Genomic DNA, 13,258 nt, shown 5'->3' with positions numbered 1-13,258 from the left:
GGACTCTTTTTGCGCCTGCGCCTCTCGCGGCCCCTCATCCGCCTCTCTCGCCCTCTTTTGTCCCCCTTTCTCGGCTCCTCAGCCGACTCTCGCGGACTCTTTTTGCGCCTGCGCAGTACGTCTTTTTGCAGCTACGGCCCATGGCCGGATGTGCCTGCGTCCATCATCCGGTTTAGCATTCTCGGTTAGTAATATGGATAATTTATACTTTTCCACCACACCAATACTGGTAAATGAAGGGTGGCCTGAGTCAAGGATATAGAAGAGCAGAAGGTTCAGGGTGCACATGATTTATTTATTGCTGGGTTAGTGGTTCCTGTTCTGTGCTAAAGCTTAAGTAATATCCGTAAAACTATAAAATTGCCAACATGCTAGGCTGCTTTGAGTAAGAGTTGGTTGTCTGTGGACCTAAAAAAAGTTTAGTAATTCTTCTTGTGTATGCTCTATGTACCCAAATACTGAAATGAAATTCAAAAGGTTTTGGAACTTCATGAGCCAGAAACAGACCAGGAAAGAACTCTGGTTATTGCCTTCTTTGAGATTCACCGTCTTGAGGTTTCAAACAGGCCGTTCTTGGTTGATGAGTTTGTGAAAGAGCATTTTGATCTTATGTTAAGTAATTTTGTGTTTCTCACTAAGGACTTTGCTTGCAGTTTTTGCCTCTTTTGTTCTAGAGTAATCTTTTCAGCTCTTAAGCTGGAAAACATTTCTTGCATTGTTTCACTTAGTGTTATATTTTTCAATCAGAATGTTCTTTATGAAGTCTTAGTATGAAGATTATTAAGATTATTTTGAGATTTTTTGTTATTTCATTGAGTTAGATTTTTAATGTTTTGAAATATATGTAAAATGACAAAACAAGTTTGTACTGTTGAATTTTATTTTTTTCCAGGAAAATTCTTCAGAGAGACCTCTGCCAGTTTTATTGTATTGTCTGAATACAACTGAGGCACACATCAGTATTGCAGATTACCTAATCGGTGTAGGATTAGCTGTAAGGGAAAGAAAGTGAGTAGGTTTTGTTTTAATTCTACAGTCAAAAATATAAAAGGACTTTTCAAAATGAATCATACTTTTTTTTCCATAGTCTTTGGTAATTGACCTTATAACCTTACCAGACAATAATTCATGTTATTGAACAATATACTGAGCACTTAATTTTGACCTTTTTCATTTGCAAATTAAATGTCTTACTAACTTTAACTCTATATCTTCAATATACACAGATTTTAAGCTTGCCTAACAAACATTTAATTAATGAAACAAAGTGATCCCTTATTGTGTTTATATTTATACAGTCATATACTTTTTATGTATTGGGTCTTAGTCATCAGAAAACCTCTCCTTGCCATTGACTACTTAAACCATGTGCTTACTCTTATCTTCCTTCAGCCATTTCTCAGTGTGTGTCCTCTGTCCTTTATCACTCTCAGTCCAGTCTATCCTTTAAGACACTGCCTAAATATCCAAATCCTTAAATTAAAATTAGTTTACAAGATTTTGTATGACAGTCACTTCTACAAACCATACTTTTGTAAAAAAAAAAAAAAAATCGCAGACTTAATGTCCGAAAGAAAGTGAAATCTGATCCATATGTAGCTAGGTAGTGGGGATTGCATATTCTGTTCCTGTCACCCCTGTGTTCATTGGTTAGTCCATTTACTAAATTGTCTTTGAATTAATAAAGGTGGGTTTTTTTCTTCTTTAATTAAAAAATGGCATTCCATATAATTAAGTAGAACTTACAGTATATAATAATGAAAAAGCATTCTGTACAATCAAATGAACTTTACAAGACAGATGTTAAGTGAAAGATCCTTTAAGCACCTTAGGAGCTTTTAAAAGGGAAAGACTTTTAAGATGTTTTTATAAATTGTTGAGATGCTATCTGAGTCCTTGAGACTGATCAATATTTCTTCTGGAATAGAAATGGGTGGGAGGCATGGGTAGGTCCTTTTTAGCAAAATTTCTAATTTGAAAGTAGTGGAAAAATTGTGATGCTGGGAAATTAAATTTGAAGCATAATTGTTCAGAAGATGCAAAAATATTATCTATATACAGTTTTCTAAGTGTTTTAATCCTAGACGTTTTCCAAAGATTAAATACTGTGTAGATGTGAAAGGATTGAAAAAGGTGATTACCATGTAGAGGTGCAACAGATAAATGCTTCTGTGTTTTGAAGTGCATCCTTGAAGTGCATCCTATATTGGTTCTATATTCTGAGTGATTGATTGACAATTGGATTATTAGTATATTGATGCTAATTAATATTTCCTGGAACACAAAGCAGGGCATATAACGAAGTACATCAAGATTTTATTTATATTGTAGGCTTGTGTATATTCATCAATTTGTGTCAATTTCCAGGACTTTATAGATTGTGTATTTACCACCCAAAAATAAAATTGAACGTTAGGTAGTGCCATGCCACCTTCTGCTTATTTCATTGTAGAGTTGCTTTTTAAATGCATGGACTTAAGAAATTCCACATTAATATATAGTATAATTATAATTGAGTCTAATTTCTTAAAGAATGATTTTTAATGTATATAATAATAATAATACATTTTATTTATTTGTAGGCGCCTTTCTAAACACTCAAGGATACCGAACAATACTGTAGATAAAACACATATTATAAACAAAACTAAAATACAAAAATTAAAATCAGACAGAGCAATTGTAATCAAAGAGAAAAAGCAGTCTTAATGTGTTTTAAGTTTAGATTTGAAAAGTGAAAATGATTCAATATTTCTAAGCTCAGATGATAGTGAGTTCCAGAGCTGGGGGAGCAGAGCATTCAGTTGCTCTGTGGTAAGACGAACGAAGGGGGCAGTCAAGTGGATGGAGGAAGAGGATCTAGGGGTATGGGAGGGAATGGCAATATGGAGGAGGTCAGACAGATATGGAGGGGCAAGGTTGTGGATAGCCTTAAAAGTTAACAGAAGGATTTTGAATTGAATGCAGAACTTAACTGGAAGCCAATAAAGCTGCTACAAAACGGGAGTGATATGGTGAATAGACGGGGTTCTAGTAATAATGCGGGCAGCTGAATTCTGGACCAGTTGAAGCTTATAAAGAGATCTGCGAGAAAGACCAAAGAAAAGGGAATTGCAATAATCCAGATGAGAAGTGACAAGTCTATGAACAAGGATAGCAGTGGAGTGGGGAGTGAGGGAGGGGCTAATACAATTAATGTTACGCAAGTGGAAATATGCAGACTGGGAGATGTTATTGATGTGGGACTGAAAGGATGAAATACAGTCAAGGATGACACCCATACTCTTAACCTGTGGGGAAGGGGAGACAGAGGAATTATCAATAACAAATGAAAAATGATCAGTTTTTGGTAATGTTTATTTTGTACCAATGAGGAGAACCTCAGTTTTGTCACTTTTTAATTTAAGAATATTTGAAGAAAACCGGGATTTGATTTCTGCTATGCAATCAATAAGTGAGGAGGGTGGAAAGGAAGCAGTAGGTTTGCTAGTGAGATAGAGCTAGATGTCATCAGCATAACAGTGGAAGCTAATTGTTATATTTACGAAAGATATTACCAAGGGGAAGGAGGTAAATAATGAAAAGGATTCTTTGAAATAGAAGCTTCGGAAGGATGTTCATCTTGACAGTATTGATTCTGCCTGCTAATATGAACAGACGGCCTACCCTGCATCTCATATCTTGTTTGATTTTTTTCCAAGGTGATAGCAAAATTGTGTTAAAATAATCTTGACTTGTGGTGTTTACCAAAAGTGAGTGTTTTCTGATTATTTTTAACTCCCCTTTAACAGGTCTTCTCTGAAATCAATATGGAAGTTGATGAAGGGTAATACTTAACATACTAAGATAGAATTGAATTTTTTTCTTTTAATTGGATTTTTCAGGTAATGTAGGAATTACAGAGCCACGGCTAAATGAGAGAAGTGGAGAGGAATATAATATTGGTGGCTACACATGTTGCAGGAAAGACAGGCAAGGAATGTAAGGGGATGTGACGTTGTGTGTGAAAAAAAATATTCAAGCCAATGTCTTGAAAATGGAAGAAGGAAAGATATCAGAATTACCGTAGTTTAAGCTAGTATGGAAGAAGGGCTAGAAATCTGGTTATTGGAGTTTTCTACAGGATGCCAAATTCTGATTTATTAGATAATAACATATTGTTTAATCTTATAAGACAGCTGTGTAACAAAGAGGACATAGTGATCTTGGGTGATTTTAACTTTCCCAAAATTGAGTGGGAAGCCCCCTATTGGGAATACAAAAATGGAAACTGAAATGGTGCAGATGGCAAAGGACTTTTTTTTTTTTTTTTTTTTTTTTTTTTTTTTACCCAGTTTGTATCAAGCCCAGTGTGTGATGACACCTGTCTAGATTTCATCTTTTCAAACAATATAGACAGAGTAACAAGAACAGTGATCACAACATGGTAAAATTTGACATCAATTTTTGAAAACACCTAAATGTACTGACTTAAGGAAAGCAGACTTTATGGGGATGAGGAGTATCTTCAAAACAGCTAATGAGAAAGCAAAAACTCTGCAACTATAAAAAAAAATAAATAAATAAATAATAGATGATGTCACTTCAGAATTTTTTTCTGATCCAGGCTCAAAATAAGCTCATTCCCAAAAGCAATTAAACAAAAAGACAAAAAAAAAATGACCGAAATGGATAAATGAGTATTATTAAACAAGTAAAACTAAAAAGATCACTGTACAAGAAAATTTTTTAAAAGCCAGATAATTATTACATAGAGCAATACCGAAAACTACAGCAAGAGATTAGTAAAAGTATTTGAAACATCCATCCATCCATTGTCTCCCGCTTATCCGAGGTCGGGTCGCGGGGGCAGCAGCTTGAGCAGAGATGCCCGGACTTCCCTCTCCCCGGCCACTTCTTCTAGCTCTTCCGGGAGAATCCCAAGGCGTTCCCAGGCCAGTCGAGAGACATAGTCCCTCCAACGTGTCCTGGGTCTTCCCCGGGGCCTCCTCCCGGTTAGACGTGCCTGGAACACCTCACCAGGGAGGCGTCCAGGAGGCATCCTGATCAGATGCCCGAGCCACCTCATCTGACTCCTCTCGATGCGGAGGAGCAGCGGCTCTACTCTGAGCCCCTCCCGGATGACTGAGCTTCTCACCCTATCTTTAAGGGAAAGCCCAGACACCCTGCGGAGGAAACTCATTTCAGCCGCTTGTATTCGCGATCTCGTTCTTTCGGTCACTACCCATAGCTCATGACCATAGGTGAGGGTAGGAACTAGATCGACTGGTAAATTGAGAGCTTCGCCTTGCGGCTCAGCTCCTTTTTCACCACGACAGACCGATGCAACGCCCGCATTACTGCGGATGCCGCACCGATCCGCCTGTCGATCTCACTCTCCATTCTTCCCTCACTCGTGAACAAGACCCCGAGATACTTGAACTCCTCCACTTGGGGCAGGATCTCGCTACCAACCCTGAGAGGGCACTCCACCCTTTTCCGGCTGAGGACCATGGTCTCGGATTTGGAGGTGCTGATTCTCATCTCAGCCGCTTCACACTCGGCTGTGAACCGATCCAGAGAGAGCTGAAGATCACGGCCTGATGAAGCAAACAGGACAACATTATCTGCAAAAAGCAGTGACCCAATCCTGAGTCCACCAAACCGGACCCCCTCAATGCCCTGGCTGCGCCTAGAAATTCTGTCCATAAAAGTTATGAACAGAATCGGTGACAAAGGGCAGCCCTGGCGGAGTCCAACTCTCACTGAAAACGGGTTTGACTTACTGCCGGCAATGCGGACCAGGCTCTGGCAACGATCGTACAGGGACCGAACAGCCCTTATCAAGGGGGCTGGTACCCCATACTCTCGGAGTACCCCCCACAGGATTCCCCGAGGGACACGGTCGAATGCCTTTTCCAAGTCCACAAAACACATATAGACTGGTTGGGCAAACTCCCATGCACCCTCCAGGACCCTGCTAAGGGTATAGAGCTGGTCCACTGTTCCGCGGCCAGGACGAAAACCACACTGTTCCTCCTGAATCCGAGGCTCGACTATCCGATGGACCCTCCTCTCCAGGACCCCTGAATAGACTTTTCCAGGGAGGCTGAGGAGTGTGATCCCTCTGTAGTTGGAACACACCCTCCGATCCCCCTTCTTAAAGAGGGGGACCACCACCCCGGTCTGCCAATCCAGAGGCACTGTCCCTGATGTCCATGTGATGTTGCAGAGGCGTGTCAACCAAGACAGTCCTACAACATCCAGAGCCTTGAGGAACTCCGGGCGTATCTCATCCACCCCCGGGGCCCTGCCACCAAGGAGTTTTTTGACCACCTCGGTGACCTCAGTCCCAGAGATGGGGGAGCCCACCTCTGAGTCCCCAGGCTCTGCTTCCTCATTGGAAGGCATGTTAATGGGATTGAGGAGGTCTTCGAAGTACTCCCCCCACCGACCCACAACATCCCGAGTCAAGGTCAGCAGCGCACCATCCCCACCATATACAGTGTTGACACTGCACTGCTTCCCCTTCCTGAGACGCCGGATGGTGGACCAGAATCTCCTCGAAGCCGTCCGAAAGTCGTTCTCCATGGCCTCCCCAAACTCCTCCCACGCCCGAGTTTTTGCCTCAGCAACCACCAAAGTGAAACATAAAAAGACAAACTGAAATAAAGGTTGTGAGAGAAGCCAAAATGAACAGAAAGCAATTTTTTCAGTACTGCTCCAGTAAAAAGATGATGAAAGGGAATTTAAGAAACCTTAGGGACACTAATGGAGAAAACATTGAAAATGTGAAGAGAATTAACTGAACAAATATTTCACCCAAATATTTATGAAGGAAGAAACAAGTGGAAAGCTTCTTGCAGAAGTAAAAACAAACTCTAGAGTTCATAGATTTTAAAATAAAAGAGTCAGATATGCTACAATCCTTTAATAAGTTGAAGGATAATAAAACCCCTGGACCTGATGGGATCTTTCCAATTGTATTCAAATAAAGAGATCATCTGTAAACCCTTATTAGGCATATTTCAGCAGTCACTTCAGAAAAGAGAAGTACCTGAAGACCGGAAAGTTGCAAATGTGACTCCATGTGGATACTAGTAATTTCAGACCAATTAGTCTTATTTCTGTGCTGTGCAAATTAATGGAAACTATAAAAAGAAGTAAATTAGAAAATTACCTGAATGAAAATAATGATCTAAATAGCAGCCAAGACGGGTTTATATGAAGAAGGCCCTACCAAACCAATCTTTTAGATTTTTTTGAAGAAGCAACTCAATTGGATTAGTTGACCAAAACAAAGCATATAACATAATTTACCTAGGCTTTCAAAAACCATTTGATACAGTCACACACCAAAGATTAATTCTGCAACTGAAAGTTACAGGCATGAAAGATAACCTACAAAACTGGATCTCTAGTTGGTTAACTGGCAGGAGACAAAGAGTACAGATAAGAGGAGAATGCTCAACGTGAAGCAAGGTCACCAGTGGTGTCTGTCAGGGGTCTGTCCTTGGACCATTACTTTTTCTGATTTACAGTATTCCCTTGCTACTTCGCGGATTCACGACTTCGCGGGTTTTTAAATACAAGTGATTGCCCGCCTATCGCGGAAGTTATGTTCCTGACCCATCAGCAACAGGAGAAAATTCGCGATATAGAAAGACCATATAAATAAACATTTTTATAGTTTAAGCCTTAAAATACCCATCCCACATGCTTCAAACACATGTAAACTTATAAAACACACTTTAACACATATGATATGTGGATGTCGGGCTAAGGATATGAGTAACATCTAACTATTATAAAACATTTTAACTTCACGCAAGACAAGACAGTGAGACAGGAAAATAGGTGATGTACACCTAAAAGCCTGATTGTACAGGCTTTTAAATTATTGACACGCAGAGCGACAAGCAGCACAAAGTCCACTTCTCCTTAGCGTTCATTCAGCTCCCCACCCCCTTGACAATGCAAGTGGCAGGAGCGTGCGCCTCCGGGGAGGGGGGGGTTTGAGCGAACGTGCGTTCAGCCCTCACACACCCCCATTCCTCCTCCTCCTTCCGAACACGCAGAGCGACAAGCAGGCATTTTGGCAGAAGCAGCACAAAGTCCATTTCTGCTCTGCTGAGAGTTCAGCTGCCCCCCTTCACAAAGCGAGTGCAGACACATTGACGTCTGATCGCTGCGTGCAGTGTGCAGTGTTGGTCTGCGGTGTTTAAGAATGCAGAAAGTGTTTAAGAGCATAGGAAGTGTTTATAAGAGTGTGGGAAAGGTTAACAAGAGAGTGAGAAAGGTTTATAAGAGTGTGGGAAGGGTTTATAAAGCCTTAAAATATGTATAAATAATAAAATAAATATAGGTCGCTACTTCGCGGATTTTCACCTATCGCGGGGGGCTGTGGAACGTAACCCCCGCGATAGATGAGGGATTACTGTATAATAATGACATTGATTCTCATATAGTTAGTAAACTTGTCAAATTTTCAGGTGACACTAAAATTGGAGGGGTTGCAGACACTGAGGAGACAGCAAACAATAATTTAAAATAACCTGGACAACCTTCAAAACTGGGCAAACACCTAGAAAATGCAGATTAATGTAGAAAAGTGCAAAGTGCTACATGTGGGCTAAAGGAACATCAGTTATAAATAAAAGATGAGAGACATTATCATACAGGAAGCAGCCTCTGAAAAGGATTTAGGGGATTATGTTGACAAAACGCTTTCATCGACTAAGCAATGCACAGTAGCAATTAAAAAGGCAAATAAAATGTTAACTTGTGTCATTAAAACAGTTGAACAGTTGAAGTCAAGGTATGTTATGCTCAAATTATATAATGCACTGGTAAGACCACATTTGGAGTATCGTGTGCAGTTTTGGTCACCACAATACAAGACGGACACTTCTTTATGCAAAAAGTTGTGGGACTCTGGAACAAACTACCAAGACATGTAGTTGAAGCAGAAACCTTGACAACCCTTAAGAAAAAAATGGATGAGACATTGGGACAGCTTAGCTATTATACAAACAGGCTTGATGGACTGAATAGTCTCCTCTCATTTATCAGATTTATTTTATTATTTGACCTGAAGCAGTATGTAACTCAGTGAGTTCTGAATTAATATTTAACTATATCACTTCGTAAATTTAAAGAATGGCAATTTTAGGCTTTCTACCTTTTTTATACGTCATTCCTGATCTTTCATTAAACAATAATTATTTAAAAGCATTTAGCATCCATAATTCCCAGATGCAGTATTGAAGACACTTTTGGGAGTTTAAGGAAAAATCCCTTTTAGTTGTGCTTAGTAAGGGTATAGTATTTTTTAATTCCATTTCAAAAAAGTTTGGAAACCCATATCTTACAGAATTCAGACTGTAAAACCTTTTTATTTTTTATGACTCATAGTTACAAAAGTATTTAATAAATGAAAATGTAATAAGTAACTCTTTGATGAAGTATCTAAAAATATCTGAAATGCTCCTACTTTCATATCGGTAAACTTGGTCATCAAATGCATCTGAATGTTATACCATGTGTATATTTTCTAACTTGTTTTATACTGTTCTTATCCATCTAGTCACTATTGTTTAATCCATTCTGAACATTTTTTATAACAACATAGAGACTGTATATTCATGTAGTATGTGTTTCAGAACTTTTCCTATTTTGTGATGGTGCTAAAAGCTGTAGCCAATACATAAATCTACATTCCAGTTTACACATTTCTTTTGGCTTGTTAAATATAGGTAGTCTGATACTGGGAAATATCAGTATGCTGGTTCTGTAAAATACCACTTCAGTCCATCGTACAGTCAGTAGTGTAAATGTCTATATTTCCTGTTTACAATGTATTATCCAAGATGTGAATCTCACTTTATAATCTGGTAAATATTTTCAACCGCCTTGTTATATCTTCAGGTTTCACATATTCTGTATTTAACATTACCATTGTTAATATATCACATCTCACCTGCACTATTTAACCCAGCGTATGTGCTTCCGGGAGAAGGGTGGGGTGGAGGTTATGCGAGGGGCGTGTGGGAGTTTTATTTTTTTGGTGTGTGTTCTGGGGTAAGACGGAGCGAGGGAGCTGCTGAGCGCCTCTAATAAATGTTATCAACAATTAAACGTCGTGTTTATTTCAATTTATCAACCATCATGTGCAGGTCTGTGTCCACTGCTAAGAACAAGATGGTAATGTATCCAAAGGGTGACCCTACAAAGACTTAAGACTGAAGGCGGCATGGCTCTACCTAAATTTCAATTTTATTACTAGGCAGCAAATGTACAAACTATAAAAACCTGGACATGGACAGAAATAGACGAACATACACAGGCTTGGTCCGCAATAGACATAAAATCCTGCAGTACTTCTTTGTATTCCTTGCTTTGTACCCCAATAAATACAAGTTATCGCCAATATGCTAACAACCCAATTGTGCTATACTCAATCAGAATATGGAACCAATGTAGGAAGTATTTTAAGATAGAGAAGCTTTTAAATCTGTGGCACTTCTGCATGAGAACCACCTTTTCCCATCCTCTCAAACGTACACAGTTTTTAATGCCTAGAAAACATCCAGGATTAAATCACAGAGAGCTGTAAATAGACAATGTTTTTGCATCCTGCGAACAATTACACTCCAAATTTAACTTACCAGCAACACATTTCTTTCACTACCTTCAAATTAGAAACTTTGGTAAACAGAACCTGCCAATTTTCCTCATCTCCTACCAACCTCTATGCCGGAAAAAATATTCCTCAGTCTTGAAGACTCAGACAGCATTTCCATAATATGTAAAACTATTTTACAGTCTCTTTCTTTCAAAGATCCATGAGAACAGTGGGAAAAGGATCTCTTACTCAATATTTCAGAAAAGCAGTGGAAAGTAGCAATGCACAGAATTCACTCAAGCTCCGTATGCATAAAGCATAGAATTATTCAACTTAAAATTCTATATAGAGTACATCTCTCTCGTTTAAAATTGTCCAAAATGTTTCCAGGGTGTCACAAGAATGACAAAGAGCCATTGGAAAGGTTTGGGGCAGCCACCCATATATTATTTCTCAGCTGCAAAATTGATTAAATAGAACAGACATGTTCACACGACTTAGTCCAGAACAGAACTGACTGCTGCCTTAAAATGGCGGCTTTTAAATGCAAGTAGAGGAAGTGATCTCATCAGGGCCGGAACCGGAAGTGATGTCCTTGGTTGCCCCAGAACTGGGCAGGACTTCCCGAGAATGGTCTGCAAGGAATTGAGATGGAGAATCAGTGCACTTCGCCACCCTCTGGTCAGGCGTGGAGTTACATTCATTCAAGCCCTTTAGTTGTCCCCTAATCGTGTGTGTGTGACAAGGGCAAGATCCAACCTGCGAACGCTGCAATCAAGGTCCGGCCTCACTGGGTCTCATGTTTTGGGCCTGCACCAAATTAACATGATTTTGGACCAAAATCTTTAAATGCCTTTCAGACAGCTTGGATGTTATAATCCCTCCTAATCCACTAATAGCTGTGTTTGGTGTTCTACCAGATGGGCTTAAAGAGGAGAAGGACAAACAAACTGTAATTGCCTTTACTACACTATTGGCACGTAGACTTATCTTGCTCAATTGGAAGAATCCTAGCTCAACTATTCTCAGTCAAAGGGTAACTGATGCTATATAATATTTGAAACTGGAAAAAATCTAATTCGCACTTAGAGGATCTGTATAAAACTTTTTCAAAACCTGGCAGGATCTAATCAATAACATTTTAGAATAAGCATTTAAATTGAGGAAGCCTGTCCTCTCCCCTCTTTTTACTCCATTTATCTGTATTCATTTATTATTTTATCTATTCATTTCTCTTTACTAGCATAAAATTTTACACTGTTGACCTACCTCTCTTTCTCAGGGGTGGGGGTTGATTTGTTTCAAACCTTTTTTTTTTCTTTTTGTAAAATTTGAATTATGTGTATGGAATGTAATATGACTTTATTAAATTTAATAAAAAAAAGAACTAGATAGTAAAAGCCTTTGATTCTCTTAGAAACACTTCTCAAAATTTTTTTTAAGTTTCCCTAGAATATCTGTTGCCTGATTATTGTAAATATAAAGTCGACTTGCGCAGATTCAGATTGCCACAATTTCTGGAAATCATCTTGATGCAAATAATTCTGTCCTGTATTCAGTTTCTCTGGCAATTCACAGTACACTGCATTCTATTTTGTTACTCCGCATTCCATTCTTTTCTTCCATTAGCTTTACTACACTGCTTTCATCAGTAATTTTTTAAATCCCTCTCAATTTATTGAAGCCTTTTATTTCTCTGGTCTTAACAATTCTTTGTTTTTCCTCCATTTTGTTTACCTATGGTACCATTAATATTTTATCATGTTTGGTTCTTGTCTATTATATCTCAGTATTTGATACTGCAATCTATGAAAGCAGCTGGCCGACGCCTTGAGAGAATGTCACGTAAGACTGGCCTCACCGTGCACATCCAGGCTTTCTCTGACCACCAAAGAGCTTACAGAGAAGCACTAACTTCTGCCAAGAACACCCATTACGGCAGAATAATAGAAAGTGGCCACGATAACCCAAGGGTTCTGTTCTCTGTAGTTAATAAACTACTTGAACCCGCATCTGGCCCAACTACCTCTTCTACTGAAGTCTGTGAGGAATTCCTCCACTTTTTCCGTAACAAAATTAAAGATCTAAATAATTCAACTAACATAAATTCATCATCTGTTTATATCTCTCCCTGTTTTCCCACTCCATCCAGCTCCTTCTCTAAGTTCTCACCAGTCACATCTGCGTCTGTTAATAACCTGCTTTGTAAGATGAGGCCGACTACTTGTGTACTGGACCCCATCCCCACCACACTACTTAAATCCTGCCTTCATGCCATAATCCCGACTGTTACAACAATAATAAACTCATCACTTGACACTGGCTCTGTGCTGCTCACTTTTAAAATTGCTTCTGTAACCCCAATGTTAAAAAAGTCTGGTCTTGATGCTGACAGTCTTAACAATTTCCGGCCTATTTCCCACTTACCTTTCCTGTCAAAAGTTCTTGAGCGTGTTGTAGCTTCCCAACTCACCAATTACCTAACCTCTAATAATTTGATGGAACCCTTTCAGTCTGGTTTCAGGGCGCGGCACAGCTGTGAAACTGCTCTGCTACGGGTAACCAATGATTTGCTTATGGCAGCAGACTCTGGACAAACCAGCATATTAATTCTGTTAGACCTCAGTGCAGCATTTGACACTGTCAGACATGACA

The 13,258-nt window shown here is 39.3% G+C and overlaps 1 protein-coding gene across 1 annotated transcript in view; it reads left to right on the top strand.

Moving 5' to 3' along the window:
- Positions 1-13,258, top strand: part of rnf17 (ring finger protein 17) — a 234,783-nt gene that overhangs the window by 107,139 nt on the left and 114,386 nt on the right. Inside the window, exon 12 of the mRNA XM_051926656.1 lies at positions 893-1,008. Coding sequence (XP_051782616.1) covers positions 893-1,008 — 116 coding nt within the window. The remainder of the gene's footprint in view (positions 1-892; positions 1,009-13,258) is intronic.

This window comes from Erpetoichthys calabaricus, chromosome 4 (genome assembly GCF_900747795.2).
Source record: "Erpetoichthys calabaricus chromosome 4, fErpCal1.3, whole genome shotgun sequence".
Classification (NCBI taxonomy): Eukaryota; Metazoa; Chordata; class Cladistia; order Polypteriformes; family Polypteridae; genus Erpetoichthys; species Erpetoichthys calabaricus.
This window is presented reverse-complemented; position numbering and strand designations above follow the sequence as displayed.